This window comes from Pseudorasbora parva, chromosome 21 (genome assembly GCF_024679245.1).
Source record: "Pseudorasbora parva isolate DD20220531a chromosome 21, ASM2467924v1, whole genome shotgun sequence".
NCBI lineage: Eukaryota > Metazoa > Chordata > Actinopteri > Cypriniformes > Gobionidae > Pseudorasbora > Pseudorasbora parva.
The window spans coordinates 30,791,946-30,811,747 of NC_090192.1; the positions used below are offsets into that span (position 1 = coordinate 30,791,946).

A 19,802-nucleotide genomic window follows, 5' to 3' on the forward strand; every position below is an offset into this window, starting at 1 on the left:
TCATTTTTTGCTGCCAAATCAGCCCTAACGCGTTGAGGCATGGACTCCAATAGACCCCTGAAGGTGTGCTTTGGTATCTGGCACCAAGATGTTAGCAGCAGTTCCTTTAAGTCCTGTGAGTTGTGAGGTATGGCTTTCATGGATCGAACTTGGATGCTCCCACAGATGCTTGATTAGATTAAGATCTGGGGAAATTGGAGGCCAAGTCAATGCCTCAAACACATTGTTGTGCTCCTCAAACCATTCCTGAACCGTTTTTGCTTTGTGGTAGGTCGCATTAACCTGCTGAAAGAGGCCACAGCCAGGTTTCTATGAAAGGGTGTACATGGTCTGAAACAATGCTTAGGTAAGTAGTACATGTCAAAGTAATATCCACATGGATAGCAGGACACAAGTTTTCCCAGCAGAACATTGCCCAAAGCATCACACGGCCTCTGCCGGCTTGCCTTCTTCCCATAGTGCAAACTGGTGCCACGTGTTCCCCTTTGATGCACACACACCCGGCCATCCACGTGATGTAAAAGAAAACACGATTCCTCCATTCTTCCATTGCTCCGTGGTCCAGTTCTTATCCTCACATGTCCACTGTTGGCTCTTTCGGCGGTGGAAAGGGGTCAGCATGGGCACCCTGACTGGTCTGCGGCTATATATAGCCATATATGCAACAAACTGTGATGCATTGTGTATTCTGACAACTTTCTATCGAAACTTAACATTAACATTAACTTCTTGAGCAATTTAAACTACAGTAGCTCATCTGTTTGACTAGACCACATGGGCCAGGCTTTGCTCCCCACGTGCATCAATGAGCCTTGACCCAATCGCCGGTTTACCAATGTTCGTTCCATGGAACACTTTTGATAGACACTGACCACTGCAGACCGGGAACATCCCACAAGAGCTGCAGTTTTGGAGATGCTCTGACCAAGTTGTCTAGCCATCACAATTTGGCCCTTGTCAAACTCTCTCAAATCCTTACGCTTGCCCATTTTTCCTGTTTCTAACACATCAACTTTGAGGACAAAATGTTCACTTGCTGCCTAATATATACTAATAATATAACTAACAGGTGCCGTGATAGGTGCCAATTAGTGGTATTCACTTCATCTGTCAGTGGTCATAATGTTAAGTCTGATCGGTGTACATATATGAATAACCTGCACAATATAAGTCATCATTATGTCTGTAACAAAAAAGGCTCGTATAAACAAATATGGTGATGCATGACTGATATACCACTAATAATGTATTTCAGTGTTGTAGATTCTGTCATAGTGTGCTACCTCTCCATGAACAGAGCAAAGGGGATGCGAATCGGAAATCCTTCTTTTCGTATGTGAATGGTCTCCAGTATCCCTCCATGCCTCAGCTGTGTGGTTATGTAGTCTACATCAAATATCCCTGGAAGCTGAAACCACACAAAAACACCAAGCCAAGGTCAAACAATGCAGTTGTGCTTGATAAACTCATAAACTGAAAAATATGTGACACTTTCATTTTGTAAACTTAAATTACCTTTACATAGTTGGGCTTAAAGCATCGTATAAATGTAGTTTTACACCTAAAAAAACCCCAGAAAGAATAAACAGACAGAATCAAATCATCTGTACGTATTCTCATGTTGAACCACTACATAACTGAATTACAATATCCAATCTCCAGTGCACAACAAACACAGCAGTCCATTCATACAAAATATTGCAGAATAAATAATTGTGACATTTGTCAACCTCTCTAAACGAGTGGTGAGCTCTAGAAGAGACTGCTGGAAGTGAGAAGCTACAGTTGACATTTGGTTCCTGTAAGCTCTTGCTCTTCCCAGCTCTTTCTGTTGAATGTGACGCTCCTGAACCTTCCGGAAGAGACCTGACACCATCTACACAGACAAGAAAACACACTCCTATTACCTGTTACAGGTTTTTGTTACCAAACATTGGTTGTTTAAAACTTCATGAGACCTAAAGCTTGCATAAATGATATCAGTTGTTGCTAACTCTTTTGTTTTGTCTGGGTGTGTTGACAGTCTCATAAATATATAATAGTGGGCACATTACTATGTTTCTTCCCATCGTGTTGCATCACAAATCACTGAGGACGGTGTGAAGTGAACTTCCATGAACACATATGAGATCAATTTACCTGTAAACGACTGCGGGCAAAAAGCTCTAATACTTCAGGCCGAAACTGGTCGTGATTTTTATTTAGAAAGTTGTGCACCTGGTGAGGAAAAACTAAATAAGCGATTCCTGGGTAAAGTGTCAGGACAATCACGTGGCATGACTACAAATTTTGTATATGTTAAGATCAGGCTTGCCTGGTAAGTGACAGCTCCGGCATAGTGATATATTGTGAACACTGGCAGAGGAATTTTGGGTTTGGTGTAGTAGGGACTGTTGCCATGGTGATAGTGACATTTTTGCAAGAACGTGTGGTCTGTAGCCTGGGACAAAAAAGAGGGAGAGAGCCAAAGAAAAGAGAATGCTGGACAAAGACAGCTCATAAATCCATTGTAGTATAAAACTAATTTGCATTTGAATTAACTGTGGGTCATTCTAGTGAAAATTCAAGTTTTATGATATTTAAACATCACATTAGACACATATTAGTAGAAGAAAACGGTAACACTTTAGTTTAGGGTGCAATTCTCACTATTAACCTAGGATATTGACTGTTTATTAGTACTTATAAAGCGCATATTAATGCCTTATTCTGCATGACAATTATTCTACATCCTTAAAACTATCTTATTAACTATTAACAAGCAGTAATTACAAAAAAGTCATAGTTAAGTTAGTTAGTGAGAATTGGACCCTAATCTAAAGTGTGTCTGAAAACTTCTAAATACATCACTGAGCTGTAGTGTAAGAGTATTTAAAAGTATATTGACTGAAATGTCTCTGGTTTAAAGCTGAAATGTCAAGTTACTTGAGGAAGACAAGTCTGGTCATCCAGGATGCGAAGGATACCATACGGCCGTGCTGAGATGAGATCCAGACAGCCATTAGAGTCTTCCAGAATTATTGGATACCACTGGATCTGTTCTGCACTGTATTCCTCCTAACACAAAAACACCCAGCAAGCCATTTGTTTTGGTTTATTCAGTCCCCTGAAGTATTCATTATTTCCATTCTTATCTGGCAAGCCATATTTAAGGAATATATCTAAATTCATAAATACATATTAAAACGTGTTTCGGGCCTCGTGCTTCAGGTCTAATAGGCTGGGAATGTAAGAGTGAGAATAAATTGTCAGTTTTACTTAGGAAAAACTGACCTGCTCTTGGGCCACCACGGCTTTGTTCACAAACTGTTGCAGCTGCTCATTGGCAAAGTTTATGCACAGCTGCTCAAAACTGTTCACAGTTAAGTCCTGCAACACACATTTGTTCAGTTCTCTCCCACAGACGTCATAAGAGGCTTACTATATTTATTTAAGAGGCTTAACAGGTGGGAATTCAGTGTCACTATGCACATATGCTTCAGCTATAAATGTGCACAAGACAATAAACAAGAAATGTAACAGTAAAATTGTAAGAAAGCCATTATGAGGAGAGGATACCTCAAAGCCGTAAATATCCACAATGCCAACGGTACTGTCCATCTCTGTGGGGATCAACCAGTCATTGATGCGTTCAAGAATCCAGTCAAACAGCACAGAATACAGCGTCTTGGCAATGGCATCTCTGAATCAATAACAATCTGTCAATATTACTTGGCTACATCACGTGTCTAATGTAATTTAATAATTTCAGTAACATTTAATTATCTAACCTGGATTCAATGGCACTTTCCACAGATAGAGGGCAGTAGATCCTATCATAAACTGTTTCCTATGGAAACAAATTAGCCTACTGTTTTTAGGAGATTTTGTTATTGTGTTGAAGGAACATTCTAGGTTGAAAATATACTGTGGCAGAAAACTAAAATAAAAGCACGTACGTGTGCCATTCAAAGGTTTGAGGTTGGCAAGACTAACGTTTTTGAAAGATTGTGCTCAAAAGAGCTGCCTTTATTTGATCAGAATAAGGTAAACAATACATATTATTATAATGTTAAATAACTGATGTCTATTTTAATATATTTTGACATCATTTATTCCTGTTATGGCAAAGCTGATTCTTTATTTACGTATATATATATATATATATATATATATATATATATATATATATATATATATATATATATATATATATATATATATATATATATATATATATATATATATACGTAAATAAAAACATATATATATATATATATACGTAAATAAAAACATATATATATATATATATATATATATATATATATATATATATATATATATATATATATATATTTTTTTTTTTTTTTTTTTTTTTTTTTTGCTTCATTGTAATATGCTGATTGTGCTCAGGAAGCACGAAACAGTTGTGCTGCTTAATATTGTGTGGAAACCATGATGCATTTTTTTCAGGATTGATGAATAGAAAAATCAAAAGAACAGCAATTATTTTAAATAGAAAATGTAACAGTCTTCTTTACTGTGATTTTTGATTATTTTAATGTATTCTTACTAAATAGTAATATTATTTTATTTAAAAAAAATCTATCTTTATAAGAAAAATCTTACTGACCCCAAACTTTTTTCAGTAGCATACATTAATCTGTTAAAACTCGTGCATTTTTGAGCTGTAAAGTTCTTTTAGCCGACAACAAAGATTACACAGAAAATTTTCACACTAAACATGTTTTACATGTGTATTGTTTATGTGATGTGGCTATATTATTGACACAAGGAATATTTTATTACGGAGTAAATGTTTACAGATTGGCCCTATACACCTCCATTTTAAGTCCCTCACTGTTACCCATGTTTTGCTTCTTTTTAAAAAAAAAAAAAGAAAAGGTGTGACGAGTGGAAATTATTTAATGGGGTATTCTACATTATGCCACAAATGCTGTCAAATGAGCTTAACTTGTACTAAACCCAGAATATTCCTTTGAGTCTGAGGACATGAGAAGAAGCAAATGTGTATTTGAATGAGCTTGTGCGAGTTGCTTACAGTCACCCGGTGTGTGATGACAGTCTGTAAAGCCTCTGCGGACACCTGCAAGAGGTTTCCCACTCTTCGAGCCTCAGCTTCACTAAAAATACGGGCGACCTCAAACGATTCACTCTAATTTTGTGAAGAAACACACACACACACACGCACACACACACACGCGCACACACACACTTACATATATTATATGCATATATTGCTTACATATTATAAGGGGTCCACCATGCTAACACTGTCCTTGAAAGGACATCCACACCTCATAGGAGCTGAAGCAAATGTTGCCCAGCTGCAGTATTGATGACAGAATGGCCCAAATGGTTGCTAGTTGATCTGCATGTAAACCAATTGTCTCTAAGCAGTGGACCAAGAGCAGGAAGTCTTGCCTGTCATGCTTCCCTTGCAGCTCACAAGCCCTGCCCTAAAATAAAAGCATTTTTAAACAGGAATATTTAGAAATGCTAGGGGGAAAATCACAAAGAAATGTGCTATTCATGGACTTTTCTTTTACCTGGTTGAGGTAGAAGTACGTTTCAGCTCCTTGCAGGAAAATACCCTGCTTGTCCCACTCATTCATCCCAGCCAACAGCTCATAAAACACATGGTAGTTTCTCTCCTCCTTAGCCTAAAGGAACACAGTTCCAGTCAATTCAAAGTATTTCAGTGTTGTCCTTAAAGTACAAGCTAATGAATAAACATCTAACCTGGAAGACAATTCGTGATTTTTCAAGGAGATATTTTGACAACGATGTCCCGACAACGACACCACTGAAAAAAGAAAGGAAGATCATATCATGCTCATTTAATGCTCATTGTCACTTATATCAGGCCAACAATATACCAATACTTACTGGCGTATGTGGATGTGTAGGTACTTTCCAAATCGGCTAGAGTTGTTATTCAGTATAGTCTTGGCATTACCAAAGCTCTCAAGAATGGGCAAAACATCCATTGGCTGATGAATAGAAGATATTTCTTTGAGTTTTCTTTCTTATTATTGCAAAACATATTATTCTATTAATAATAGAATATTATAACATAAATATGGATTAATAAATTGCTTTACCTGGCGTAATTTATCATTTCTGCCTTGATACATGGAACTCAGGTAGTGGACAATGAGCTTGGCAGCCTCTGTCTTGCCTGATCCACTTTGCCCACTGTTGAGACATTCACATTGATTCAAATGTATAATTTGAGAGGAATAAACATATGCACATACATGTAATGAATAATGTACAGTCAGCTGGTTATTATATATGTACACCGATCAGGCATAACATTATGTCCACAAACAGGTAAAGTAAATAATAATGATTATCTCTTCATCACGGCACCTGTTTTTGGGTGGGATATATTAGGCAGGATATATTAGGCAGCAAGTGAACATTTTGGCTGCGTCTAAAAACGTATGCAGCTGACTCATTCCCTTGCTGCCTTATCAGACAATGACTCATTTGTGCATGAAGGCACCTCACAAAACTAATTTCGGACAGACAGCGTAACAGTTTAATGATCCACAGCAGACTAGAGAGAGCTTTGATGAGAACTAAAAAAAAAATTCATTAGGCCTACAACATTAGTAATTTCTCACTGAAATGACATCAGAAGTGGAAAATGTTTGTAAAAAAACATACATTTGCTCACAAACTGACCAGCAAATGCAATGTTCGTATGCCATCTTTTTTACTGCTCAACTGTCACAGAATGGAACACACATGATTGTGGGAGCAAAAAAGACTGTGGTCTCTTTTAGCAGGATAATCCGCCCTGCCACAGAGCAAAAATTGTTTGAAGAGCACAACAACGAGTTTGAGGTGTTGACTTGGCCTCCAAATTCCCCAGATCTCAATCCCAATCGAGCATCTGCAGGATGTGCTGAACAAGCAAGTTGGATCCATGGAGACCCCACCTCACCACTCAAAGAACTTAAAGGATCTTCTGCTAACATCTTGGTGCCAGATACCAAAGAACTCCAGGAGTCTAGTGGACTCCATGCCTTGATGGATCAGGGCTGTTTTGGCAGCAAAAGTGGGACCAATACAATATTTGGTCATAATGTTATGCCTGATCAGTGTATGTTTATATGTGTGTGTGTATATGCATATTTTTGTGTATGTATGTAAAAGTATATACATATGAAACCCATAATCCTCCTCACTTTATGATGATGCAGTGCTCCTGAGTGGTATTCTGAGATTGGCAAAAGGCGGCATCTGCTATAGCATATATATGACTGCAGGGACAATGAAAATCAATCTTTCAATATCATTGCTAATCTTTTATAAAATAAACAAATAGCCTACTGCTAATATGGCAAGATAACAAGATATCGATAGCCAAAAAAGGCTTGAATCCTCATACTGAAAGCACTCACGGTGGATTATTGTGCTTCTCTTTACCCTGGTACTGCTGTCTCAGATCCTCAGTATAGATGCTGAGAGGCTTGAAGGGGTTGATGGACAGAAGCATATTGCCAATATACGTCTGTTGGTTTAATAAATAATACAGTTGAATTTGAGAAAGAAAAACATATTCGATTGTATAAAAAAGTAATGCATACATAAATGGAATCCCGATGAAATCGCTTCTTCAGATTCAGCAGAACAGAACTCTCGCACACCTCCCTGAAAAAAGTTTTAAAACAATTCAAACAGACTCAACATGTTGTCTGACATGCAAATTGTTTTCTTCATATAATTCACTCTTTACTAGTGTGCCTTTTGTGGCAAAGACAGTTCACATGAGGAAATGTGCATCAGATGATTGACTCACTCCAGCTGTGCCAAATCTTCCACCTCATCCACCTCCACAGCATGGCTGCTTCCTGGCATCATTACCTGAGGCATAAAGTAAAGGAAGCAGAGCTGTCACTGAGAGCCCCCAGTGGGCAGACATGTGGATAACACCCACACTCTTTCCCAGTTAGGACTTCCTGCACTAATTCAAACAATACATTTTGTAGAAGTCACTGCATCCCTTATAACATCTCGAATGTGCACATGAATAAACGTGTTATTTGCACAATTACAAAAGAGTTGATGAAATGATTCTGCATATATCATACCTGTATGCTGTTAAGTCTCTCCTCTAGCATGTTTTGGGTCGGATCTTCGGATTCCCATGGGCCTCTACCATTATGCGCTGGAATAATGTGAGCATGTTCTTCATCTTGATACACCGTCCATTTAGTGAGCTTCTCCACTGTTTGATGGGGCAGGAGGTTCTCTGAACGCAGCCAGTCTTGAGGATCACCACACATTTGTTGAGTCTGAGCCCAGTGTTGCTCCATAGTCGAGGGCAAAAGACCCTCGCCCATTAGTTCTGCCACCTCTCGGTCTGCATCTTCCTCATAAGAAGGTTGTGTCACTCCATTCCTCCATGTCTCAGATTCAGCTGATATATCTGCCTTCCTTATATTCCTCTCCACTTCTTTGCTCTGGTCTGCACTTACACTATTAATCAAAGGTTTTGACATAGACAACTTGGCGATGTTTACTTGCGATCCCCCAAGTTTTCCCTTGGCGGCTTGTAATATACCACCTTTAATGCCTAATATTGGCTCTTTGTTGTCTGCTTTGACCTCTGGCTGCCCCTCAGTCACTCGAGAGTTTGGACTGCTAGTCTTATCACTTTCGCTCTGAGAGTTTTTCTTAATTGACCTTAGTAGGCTAAGGTCTGGCTTGACTGGAAGAACAAGACGAGCACCAGGCTTTGGTGGCTTACGCTCTGTGGTGCCTCCATCACCTGTGCTGGTGCTAGTAGATGGACCGGTGGCTTCCTTTGCCATGCCAATTTTGTTCATCCTTGGGAACACAATTGCATATTTGGCATCTCCTGAGTTGGCCTTTTCCTCTACGTCTTGTGGAGATGAACAAGTGTCATCAGAAGAAACACCCTGGGGATCAGATGTAGTGCCCTCATCTGTCTTGGAATCCTTTGAGGATGATGCTTCCTTCTTTGAATTTCCACCACTTGCCATTTTCATAACCATCTTGTGTCGGATAAGACTCTTCTTTGACTTGGTGCTGCTATTCCTCTTCTTCAATACCAAAGCAGACAGCCATTTTGAGATCCCAACCGCTTGGGTGACAGCTGATAATTTTCTTCGAACGTGGATGCTCTTTGGCATCTTCTTTTGAATCCATCCCGAGACACGGCGCAATGTCGTCATGCCTCTTTTCCGGGCCAATAAACGCTCTGTTGACTTTGAGGCAATCTCTTCTTCAGGCTCAGCTGCATCTGGCACTATCTTCTCACATGCATCTTGTTTAGGTTCTTCAACAGGATCTACAGAGTCTTCCTCTTTGGCATTCTTGCTTTTATCATCTTTCCCTTTGCCTTTCATTGAAAAGAGCCTACGAGATGGTCTGTTCAACAATCCTTTTGGGCTTTTTGTTGGGGTTTCTTCCAGTTGATCTGCTTCCTCCGTTTTGGCCATTGCTTTTGTTTTACTTGCCAACTTTAGAATTTGAGACTTTCCTTTAGTGGCGCCACCTTTGGAGAGAGCCATTTGTTTAATTTGGACTCCTTTTGAAGACACAGAACCTTCTTTAGGGTCGTCTCCTCTAGAAGACCCCTTCTTTTGTAGTATCTTGGACTTTAACATCGTTTTCTGCCCCTGAAGGTGGACCGTCAGGTTTAGTGGTCCTGGTTTTGTTGGTGAACGTGCTGTCTCTCCTAGCGTGCTCTCTTGCCCTGTATCACTCAGTACCCCCTCAGAGTCTATTTCTTCTAGTTCTTTCTCTGGTTCTTTGATCTCACTTCCAGTAGGCACATCAGAGTCGTCCTCTCTCGCACTTTTTTTCTCCTCTTCTTCCTCCTGCTTTTCCGTTTTTTTGTCTACATCTGACAGCTCTTCATCACCACTTAAAACACTCGCGTCTGTCTCATCAGTGTCCTCGATGCAATCTGACCCCTCCTTCTTGTCATCCTTACCTTCTTTTTCACTCTCTTGCTCTGAGCTCTCTGCTTTCTCACTCTCTGATTCATCCTCTTCTGTATCTACTACTTTACCAGCTCTTCTTTTTGCAACTTTTGCAGGAGTTTTTTTCTGGTCGGGTTTTGATTTAACAGCTTTCCCAGCTTTCCCAGCTCTTCCTGTAATGCCATTATTCACCTTAGCAGGTAAGTTTTTGCCATTTTGCTTTCTAGCTTTGGCTTTTTGCCTAGAGTTCTCCATCTCTTCCATTTCTGGTGCCTCGGTTTGGTCACTCATCCCAGTTTTCTTCTCCTTATCTTTTATGTTCTTCCCTTTTCCAGCAATCTTTTCCTTCTTTACATATTTATCACCTTTTCCTGTCATACTTTCATTATTATTTGAGAGGATTAGAGATTCAGCCTTTCCTCCTTTTTTCAAGGGAACTGAATCTTTTTTTTCTGTCTTTCGTGCCATTGCTTTTTGCTTCTCTCCTCTAGGCCTGGTAGGGGTTTTGGCTGGAGGCATGATTCTGGGTCAAAGTAAGCTTACAGGTCCTTTTTCTGACGTTTTCCCCTCAATGTCAAGACATTTCTTCAATGACCTAAGAATACTAAAATATTTTCAAAGAATAAACCATCTGTAGCGCAAAGATACTCCAACCTTAACATCATTATGCTAATCTTTCTGTCTGCAAAACAAACTTTTTTTTGTACTTTTGTACAGGTCTATTGAAACCTAACCATGGATAGAGATCATGTGTCATGTCTTTCAACTAAAGTGCAAGGTGTACCTGACCTAATGGTTACCATTAGGACTGGGTTTCAGGCATTTAGCTCTTCACTCTCAATAATGCCAATTGGAATAGAGATGTGACTTTAGATATAGACCGTATAACATGATACTTCCAAGCACTCAATTACCATCTAAATTCCATTCATGTTTCTTTTTAGGAAGATATTCAAACATAAAATTAGAAATGGACATTGCTTCTTAAATCAAATGACCATTATCAACCAGCACAAACAAAAACATTACTGCAGGCTTACATCTGTGGAGTACAGAATGACTTACCTGTCTTCTCAGGTACGTATGAGGCAATGAGGCGGTCTGGTGAGTATTTAGTCCCGAACACTCCATTTGATCCTGTGACTGGACTCAAACAGTCTCTCTGACAAACACACACACATGCATGCACATGAACTTTCAAGGGCTTTAGTGAATAATTTATGTTTGACGGCACACCATATAGTTATGCACCCATTCATATCAGCAGCTGCTGAACAGACGGTGGAAAGGTGAGAAGCTTCACTGCAGGGGTGACAAAAGGTGTTGATACACGAGAGAGCAAGAGAAAGACACTGACAGATGCTCACACATTTACAAAGAAATTCCAGAAGACATTCCTTCCCAAACTTTTCAGAAAAGTCTGTATAGATTTCTGTGTCCATGGTTTAGATTACAATGTAGGATAAAAAAAACATCAAGTGACAAAACCAACATACAGACGTACACAAACACGTTTTATGGGGATATTCCATAGAAATAATGATTTTTATATTGTACAAACTGCATATTCTATCCCCCTACACTAACAGTACCGATCACAGAAAACGTTCTGCAGTTTTAGATTTTCAAAACACTTAATTTAGTATGATTTAGAAGGACCAAAACAATATGCCCATAAGGTCAAAATGTTCTGAAATTATAATCCTTGTGGGGACATTTGGTAATAAATTAGGAAATATACCAAGTACACACAACAAAAATTATATATCCGGGTGAAAATAAATATTTACTTAGAGTAAACTGTGATTTATTTAATCAAATAAATGTAATCCGTTTTTTTTTCTACCTGTCCTTCTATCAATTTGGTCTTCGTTACTGATATAATTGCAATTATAGGGAAATATATACGATTATTATGTTATAAGTTGTATTTAATAATTTTAAATCTCATTCATATTCAGAAGTTACTACCTGAGCATACTAATATAAGAACTCTAGTTAACTCTGTTGCTTGTGATGTGTGCACAACATCATTCTCCAGGATTCTTTAAGAGATGGTGTCCAATATCAGGTAAACAATTGAGATACTGGGATTAGGGAACAAAGCAGCTCTCAATAATAGATGATCAAAACTCTTGGCTGAGTGTGTATAATAACTGATCAGACCAAAAGGACATTTATTTTCATAGGATTTCAAAAGCTACAACATTATAAGCAGCCATAACTGACTAGACAGATGCAGTTATAATTCACTTAAAAAAAAGGGTATAGGGAGTTACTGAAACATTTTTGTTCAAGCTTTCTAAGTGTAATTGTGGGCCATTTTTAATTTAAAACTAGACTTGTGGATTTGGAAAAAAAAACCTAATTTTATAGTCTTTATATTTTAAATAGATATATAAGCACCTCTATTCCCAAAACTGAAACAACCTGAATGAGAAAATTCATAAACATGATGAAGACGAAGTAGTTTGTGTGAAAAATCTTTACTGAGAAGACTGTAGTGAAGTTACAAAGAATAATAATTAGTGTTCTCATACATAATCATGTTTCTACAAAAATATATTCTAGACCCCCCCCAAAGAAAACGCTAATCGCATTTCAGGAGACAGTACCAAAATATTTCCTTAGATCAGAAAATACAGCCCTCCATAAAAGGAACCCACCGTCAAAACAGGTACGGATTTTCATATACACATATATTAAAACATTTGACTACAATATTTTAAAATTACATTCCTAAATTACATCATTCATTATTGGCATAACAAAAACGTTTTACATTAAAAAAAAGAAAGAAATTAAAAACCTAGCCCCTCAGAAAGCTGTACACCCTAGAAACTACAGCATATGTACTACACAGTAGTGTACGAGTACCTAAGAACTTTTATCTACCCACTGTTCTCATTGGCGTGGACGGGGGAAAGGCAACACTACTTGTGGAATACTCAGTAGGGTTTTAAATGTGTATGTGGTTTAAATGCAACCGCGTATTAGCATCTAGTGCTAACACTGCATTGTCGTCCTACCCTACTTGGTCAGCAACAGCTAATGGCATCTTCACCGAGGTATGATACACCATCTATGCAAATTCAGAGGTCCTTGATTTGGTATAAAAGAAAAATCATGCATTTAAAATTAAGGTAAAAAACGAAATAGTCAAGTCTTTCAAATGCCACTGCTCAGGTTGCTGCAAAGTTGGACGCTGGTGAAGTGAAGGTGGTCGGTCAGCATGTAATGGATTGAGTGGAGATACAGTGATTGGTCTTAGCAGGCACAGGTGGTGGTCCCTCGCTCTCTTCTCTGTTGTCTCCCTGGGTGTAGAAGCTCTTGAGTGGGAGGTTCCTCTCTCCAGGGCAAGGCTCTCTCATGGTTCAGTAGTGGTACTAGCAGTAGTGTTCAGATCGTAAGAAGTTTGGAATGAAGAGCGAATCCAGAATCGGTCAGGCACTGGGAATAAAAGGCTCAGTCTGTGGATGCAGAAGAGATCAAAGAAGTGCGATGAACATAAAGCTCAAAAGTTGTACAATAATAGAGATTTTCTAAACAGAGATCAAGGTTCGAATACAACTGTCGTGATAATGTCATTTTGGCTGAGAAACTGAATATTAGAAATAATCGTGAAAGGTCACGTGACAGTTGCAAGTGATTTATTTACTTGGAATTTAAATAAACAAATAAAAACTATGATTTCCGCAGTTATGTACAATATGTTGTAGAATTTCATTAATAATACAGTGAATATATACAATACAATTATAAATTACTATTTTCATACAAAAATTGGCATCAGCCAATTTTACTTCTACACAATAGTTTAATAAATAAATAAATAAATAAATAAATAAATAAATAAAGTACCAGTAAATAAATAAGAACATTATAATGGACTGAGACCAAAACAATATATTTTTTATAAAGACACAGTGATGAGTGAGAAAATCTATTCACATTTCATAATCAAAATAATAAATGCTGTTGTTATTATCATCATTACAATTATTATTAGAGCAGTTGGTAAGAGAAAATCTAGAAAAAAATACTCATCTCCACACCATTTAAAAAAAAGTTTAAGACCAAAAATATATTTTTTATTTCACACTGTAGTTTGTATAACCGGGCCTTCCTGAACATTGCATTATTATTAATATTATTATTATTATTATTAATAATAATTAACAAAAACAACATTATTGTTAGTAGTAGTATTAATATGAAAGTTGTCTTTAACTAAAATTCGAGAGAAATCTACATATATTCCCTCATCTCATTGACATTACAGTATGAAAATGACCTGTTCAAACTGAAGACATTTGAAATGACTTAAATATGAGCAAGTGAACCCAGAGCACATTGCATTTATTTGCATATTATTAATATGCAAACCTGACCCACTTTTAAACGAACAAAATCCCCCACTTTGGAAGGCAATGATCACTTTACTCTTAAAATCTCGCCATAGGGCTGGTTACAACATGACTATTGGAATAACAATGTATGCTAATTAGGAATAGAAAATAATTACCTCCATTGCTCAGCATATTGCCTGCTTTTGGCTTAGTCTTCAGATTGTTCTCTAGGAACGTCCTTTAAACAAGCAATTGGCAGATTATTCAAACCTTACGGACATTAATGAATGTTAATAAAGTAATAAATCTACATTAGATTAAACCTCCTTACGTTTGATCTCCTTCTAAGGACTTCTGGATCTCCTGAAGCACACCTGTGTTAGAGCAAGATAAATATAATATTAAATTTAATTATAAAAAAGTCTTTCCTGCAAACCACTAAGACACTAAACACTACGAATCCAGGAAACACAACCCTCACTGGAACTGCTTGTAAAGCACTAAGAAATGAGCTCGTCTGTTTATAAAACAACAACAATACCTCATTACAATATCTTTAGCACATATATTAATATGACAGTTATTGTGCAGGCAGGTGGAAGTGTTACAGATCATGCACACAAATGTCTGCAAAGACCAGGCCACGATTAATCATACAGCATGTTTAGATTATTGTTTTAGGCCAATTGCATGTCACAAAACATACACAGCAAGCAAGATACAAACAATCTGATAATGCTCTGAGGTGTTTTACATCTAAACTACTTCAGAATATCCTGTCTAACTGCTGATTCCTCATGTACTCACTCTCATCGTTGAGCAAAGCATGCTCCATTACTTGTCTAGCAGAATTCTCTGGAACACACAAGCACACTGATCAGTCGGACTAAAGCTTGCAAATGCATTAAAGAGGAGTTATGAATACAATCCATAATTGTTGCAACTGGCAGGCCACATCAGTGCTACTTTATTAGTGTATATAATATATACACACACTATAATAGTATTGATAAATATTTTAAATAGCCTTTATTTTAATATTTTTACCTTTGAGTAAATTTTGTATTGTGCTTTTGTAAATTAATATATATATTAGGTTTTTTTATTATACTATTTAGGTTTTATTTATTTTACTGCTTAGGTTTTAGTAATTGTAGGATTTCAACAAATTTTACAAGCATTTCAAATCTACATTTTATTTAAATGAACACAATTTTTTTTAAATAGTTTTTAATTGGCAATAACAACTCTTGAAGAGAGGAAAATAATCAAATAAAATATAATTAAACAATGGGTCTCATTCACTAACTGTGTGTAGAATTTGTGAACAGTAAGAGGAATAAAAGGCACGTTATAGCACGAGCTGCGGGTTTCCTCTGCATAAAGACACAGATTCACATATGTAAAGCTGGCTAATCAGGGGACTGTAAACTGGTTCTGTATTAAAGGTGTTTATTGTGTTTGAACTTGTTTTGAGGATGGCACACTTGGCATAGCTTGAGGATTTTGCTATGCGTGCTCTCAGATGAAAGCACATCTTTAGAGTGTGTCAGGAAATGGCGAAAGGAAAGGGTGTGCAGAGAACCCTTTTTTAATGTTTGGTCGTTTTATGTAAATTACTAACCTCGGGCATTCGGAAGGCTTATTTAGAATAATTAGAATGAGGTTAAGAACAAATTCATGTGAGGCAGACATTTTACAAGAAAAGTTCACCTGTGCGTATAAATACAAATAATCTGATCACAATTATTAGTAAATGAGACCCAATGCATCTGATACAACTCTTACTTGTATATGCGTTTATGAGCTTTTAGCAAAATTCCAAGTACTATTGTGGCACCGTTTCATCAATTACGGATTGTCTGTAAGCATGGATAGGACCAATCTTTTATGTGTGACCAGTGATTTATGGGAATAAAATGGGGAAGCATTCAACAAAGCACTAAGAACATGCATGTTTTAGGATTGGATGCTTAGTTTGCACAATTCATACAGATCTAAAACAACAACAACAATAAACATGCTCTTAAATCTCACCATATCCGTCACTCTCCCTTTTAAAATTTCTGGAAAGACAGAACAAACAAACATCAATATAAAAACACTTGAATGAATTCTGAATTACAACACAACTACACACACCTGTGTTCCGTAGGTACTCCATCTGGCTGGTCCCTGTGGACGGGACTTGATGGGGTCTTGGACCTCATCTGTAGGGAAGCTTCAACCAGACAGCGTGGTTCCACCACCCAGCGGGTGGAGAGAGAAAACCGCTCAAACTCAGACGGGGAGATCAGGTAGAAACCTAAAAGATGACCAGATTGACAGTTTAAGAGTAGATTCATGCTGTTACACAAGTGAGTAAATGCACAGTGTGTGTAAAAGTAAGCATTTCCTACCTTGGCCATATTTGGTGAAAACACAAGATGCGATTCCACTGACGTCTTCTCTTCGTATGCAAGGGTAGTGGACCAGCATTTTGATGGAGGGCAGAGAGATGACATGTAGCTCACCCTGATTGGTCAGCACCACCAGACTGCTCTCCAATTGTTCATCGGTCCGAGAGCCGAACCAAGCCACGCCCACACGGCGCACGCGAGAGCCGTCAACGGCTGTCAGCTTCAGTTTTGACTTGCTGCTCACTTTAGGTAGAGTAAACAGCTGTGCGCACACATATACGGTAAGACACAATCTATGTTGGCAACGGGGGAAAAAATAAGTGTGGTGCAAATTCTCACCTTAAATTGCTCCTCTGACACAACCAATAAATGGTGCGAACCGTGCATTTCAGGACTGCGTGCCAGATCATGGGCCACCTCCAGGGGCTCGGGCAGAGGGGAGCCCTTGCCATCCAAGACCACCAAACCAACCACTGGAGCGCGATGCATCAACTGAATCTCTTTAGCTGGGGATGGAGAAGCACTTTTTATAGAAGATCTGTTTATGCAAGCAGGGTTTATTCACACAGTAAAAATCTATACATTTATTCTCATAAAGGCTTATTTTTTAATACAAATTTTGTCGCATTATAAAAGTCTTTTACTGTCACTTTTGGTCAGTTTAATGATTTCTTTCTAGGGATGTCCCGATCAGGTTTTTGGTGCCCCCCGATCCGAGTCACTGAATACTGAGTATATGCGGATACCTAGACCTGGACCTGATAAATGTATTTTCCTAGTGCTTCGTGCACACTCCAAGTAATAAAGTTATTAAAATAAATACAATTTATACAGGAATTATCAGATAGTTTCTCAGAGGCTCAAATGTAAAAAAGGGGATATCTATGACTAGAGTAATACACACACACACACACACTATAAACACATTGGTAGATGTAAACATCTGCTATGATGGTGGAATTGCAAACAGACTAGTTGGTCACAAATATGTGACTACTGATATAAACTTCTTATACTTCATATGTTCAATAAGCAGAATAATTATTTGCAACAAAAAACAAAAAAGTGCATTTAAGGTTAAAAAGCTCACAGCGTCAGAATGCCAGTCTGTCAGTCAAGTCCAAAGCAAGACGCAACCCATAGCAATGCTTTATGGCAACGATGTCTCAGACAGTCTGACGGCAGATAAAAATAAACAGCAAATAAATTACTTTCGAGTTATTCGTTGCGGTTGATCAAACCACTTAAAGGTGTCTACCGCGTGACCACTGACATAAAATAAACGATCGGCCGTAGGATAGCCGATACGATCAGTTAAAAAAATGCTTAAATCGGCCCCAACAGATCGGCTCAGGACATCCCAGTTCTTAGAGTAAAAGAAGAACACGGAGAGAAAAAAAACAAACAAACAAAAAAAAACACCCTTTGCAGTGATTTTACCGTGCTTAAATGTACTTGAGTGCCAAAAAAAAAAAAACGTAACTGTGGTGAAATCACTAACACTAACCTAGAGTTTATTACTTTTATAAAACATCAGCAACAATATAATTGGTTTTATTAATTAAATAATATGTCTGTTCATCTGCTTCAGAGTTCATCTGCTTCAAATGTCATTTATATACCCTTTTCTTTTTACCTGCATGAGCCACTACTGGATCCTCTGCTCGTTTTTCTAGTGACGGCACACGGAGAACGTATGCAAAGACAGCTCCGCCATTGGTTCCTGCCCATAGTGAGGGCGTACTGTGAGAACCTGAGGAAGAGAGGGGCAGATGATGAAGGTCTTCTGCTAGTCATACGTATGCTGTCTGAGAGGATACATTGCGAATAAGACTTTTACTAACCCTACATATAATAATCAATGAATAAAAAAAAAAAAACTGCGGTACTCACTATCACTGACAAATGTGTCTGCGAAGTAGAGCGTTCTCACAAGGCCCGTGAAGGAGTCGTCAGAAGAACGAGCTTCGATCTTTCTCTGTACAGGAGCCAACTCCATCTCCTGCAGAGCTTCGGCCTCCAGCCTGGCATTGATCTCTTGCAGCTGTAGAAACATTCATATTTACTATCAGGCAGAATCACCGTTTCAACAACTTCAAAGTATGCAATGCTACTAAAACAACTTCATGCATGACACCTAGTCACATGTTCATTTGACTGCTGAATAACTGAAGCACTAGATAAAAGGAGAGCCAATGTGCACCTTGGCTGCGTTGTTAGTGTGGTGTTTTCGCATGGAGACCCGGCTGCGGCGGATCCTGCGGAAAGATTGTCGCAGGGACTTTTTGATGGACTTGACGCGTGACAGCGGCCCCTCCAAAGCCATTTGATCACTGGGGTTTAGGGTACACCTGCAAACAGATAAACAACCATCAGCATTCTTTGCAAAAGGGGGAAAAAACTGATGTATTTTATGATTGTAATGACCTTAAACAGGTCAAATGGTCTTAAAGGTTTAATTTTAAGACTTGTGCTCATAAATAGAAAGCTTTATAAATTGTAGCTAAAACAAACAAACCTTTTTTTGACACATCAAATCAAAAGGGTAGAAATTTTAAAAACCCTAAAATGAATATGACTAAGATTTAACAAAACTATTTCATACTTTCACTCAGCAGGGACACATTAAATTGATCAAAAGTAAACAGTAAAGACATTGATAATTTTAGAAAAGAGTCCCATTTCAAATAACTGTTGTTCTTTTTAACTTCCTATTCATCAAAGAATCCTGAAAAAAATCATCACTGTTTCCACAAAAATATTAAGCAGCACAGCAGTTTTCAACATTCATATTAGAATGGATGTTCATATTCTAAAGGATCATGTAACAATAAGGACTGGAGTAATGATGCCGAAAATTCAGCTTTCACAGGAATAAAATACTTCTTTTTTGTTTTTACTTAAAAACCCTAGTTGTTTTATTTCACAATATTACTGTTTTTAGGATATTTTAATACAAATAAATACAGCCTTGGAGAAGTACAAGAGACTTAAAAAAGATTCTTATTGAACCGAAACTTTTGAACAATAGTGTAATTTACTGTCTAATAAAGTACGAGTATGGACATTTGACTAGTATTACACAAAAT

The 19,802-nt window shown here is 37.8% G+C and overlaps 2 protein-coding genes across 3 annotated transcripts in view; both read right to left on the reverse strand.

Annotated features, from left to right (window-relative positions):
- The window catches only part of myo15b (myosin XVB), a 38,226-nt gene extending 27,742 nt beyond the window's left edge, over positions 1–10,484 (reverse strand). Inside the window, exons 1-20 of the mRNA XM_067429586.1 lie at positions 8,106–10,484; positions 7,814–7,878; positions 7,602–7,665; positions 7,416–7,525; positions 7,200–7,274; positions 6,105–6,198; positions 5,890–5,993; positions 5,743–5,806; positions 5,550–5,663; positions 5,298–5,459; positions 5,042–5,155; positions 3,771–3,829; positions 3,559–3,682; positions 3,274–3,369; positions 2,926–3,057; positions 2,315–2,440; positions 2,140–2,217; positions 1,731–1,876; positions 1,516–1,561; positions 1,284–1,408 (exon numbers count right to left, since the gene is read on the reverse strand). Of these exons, the coding sequence (XP_067285687.1) occupies positions 1,284–1,408; positions 1,516–1,561; positions 1,731–1,876; positions 2,140–2,217; positions 2,315–2,440; positions 2,926–3,057; positions 3,274–3,369; positions 3,559–3,682; positions 3,771–3,829; positions 5,042–5,155; positions 5,298–5,459; positions 5,550–5,663; positions 5,743–5,806; positions 5,890–5,993; positions 6,105–6,198; positions 7,200–7,274; positions 7,416–7,525; positions 7,602–7,665; positions 7,814–7,878; positions 8,106–10,484 (4,277 nt within the window). The remainder of the gene's footprint in view (positions 1–1,283; positions 1,409–1,515; positions 1,562–1,730; positions 1,877–2,139; positions 2,218–2,314; positions 2,441–2,925; positions 3,058–3,273; positions 3,370–3,558; positions 3,683–3,770; positions 3,830–5,041; positions 5,156–5,297; positions 5,460–5,549; positions 5,664–5,742; positions 5,807–5,889; positions 5,994–6,104; positions 6,199–7,199; positions 7,275–7,415; positions 7,526–7,601; positions 7,666–7,813; positions 7,879–8,105) is intronic.
- Positions 10,485–12,432: 1,948 nt separating this feature from the next.
- Positions 12,433–19,802, reverse strand: part of llgl2 (LLGL scribble cell polarity complex component 2) — a 31,673-nt gene continuing 24,303 nt past the window's right edge. The window contains exons 16-26 of one of the 2 annotated variants that reach the window (XM_067429415.1): positions 18,917–19,064; positions 18,607–18,757; positions 18,350–18,466; positions 17,053–17,219; positions 16,714–16,975; positions 16,457–16,619; positions 16,352–16,380; positions 15,122–15,169; positions 14,646–14,688; positions 14,491–14,552; positions 12,433–13,435 (exon numbers count right to left, since the gene is read on the reverse strand). In XM_067429415.1, the coding sequence (XP_067285516.1) occupies positions 13,431–13,435; positions 14,491–14,552; positions 14,646–14,688; positions 15,122–15,169; positions 16,352–16,380; positions 16,457–16,619; positions 16,714–16,975; positions 17,053–17,219; positions 18,350–18,466; positions 18,607–18,757; positions 18,917–19,064 (1,195 nt within the window). In that variant the 3' untranslated portion in view covers positions 12,433–13,430. The remainder of the gene's footprint in view (positions 13,436–14,490; positions 14,553–14,645; positions 14,689–15,121; positions 15,170–16,351; positions 16,381–16,456; positions 16,620–16,713; positions 16,976–17,052; positions 17,220–18,349; positions 18,467–18,606; positions 18,758–18,916; positions 19,065–19,802) is intronic. The other variant, XM_067429416.1, reaches the window with a different exon arrangement.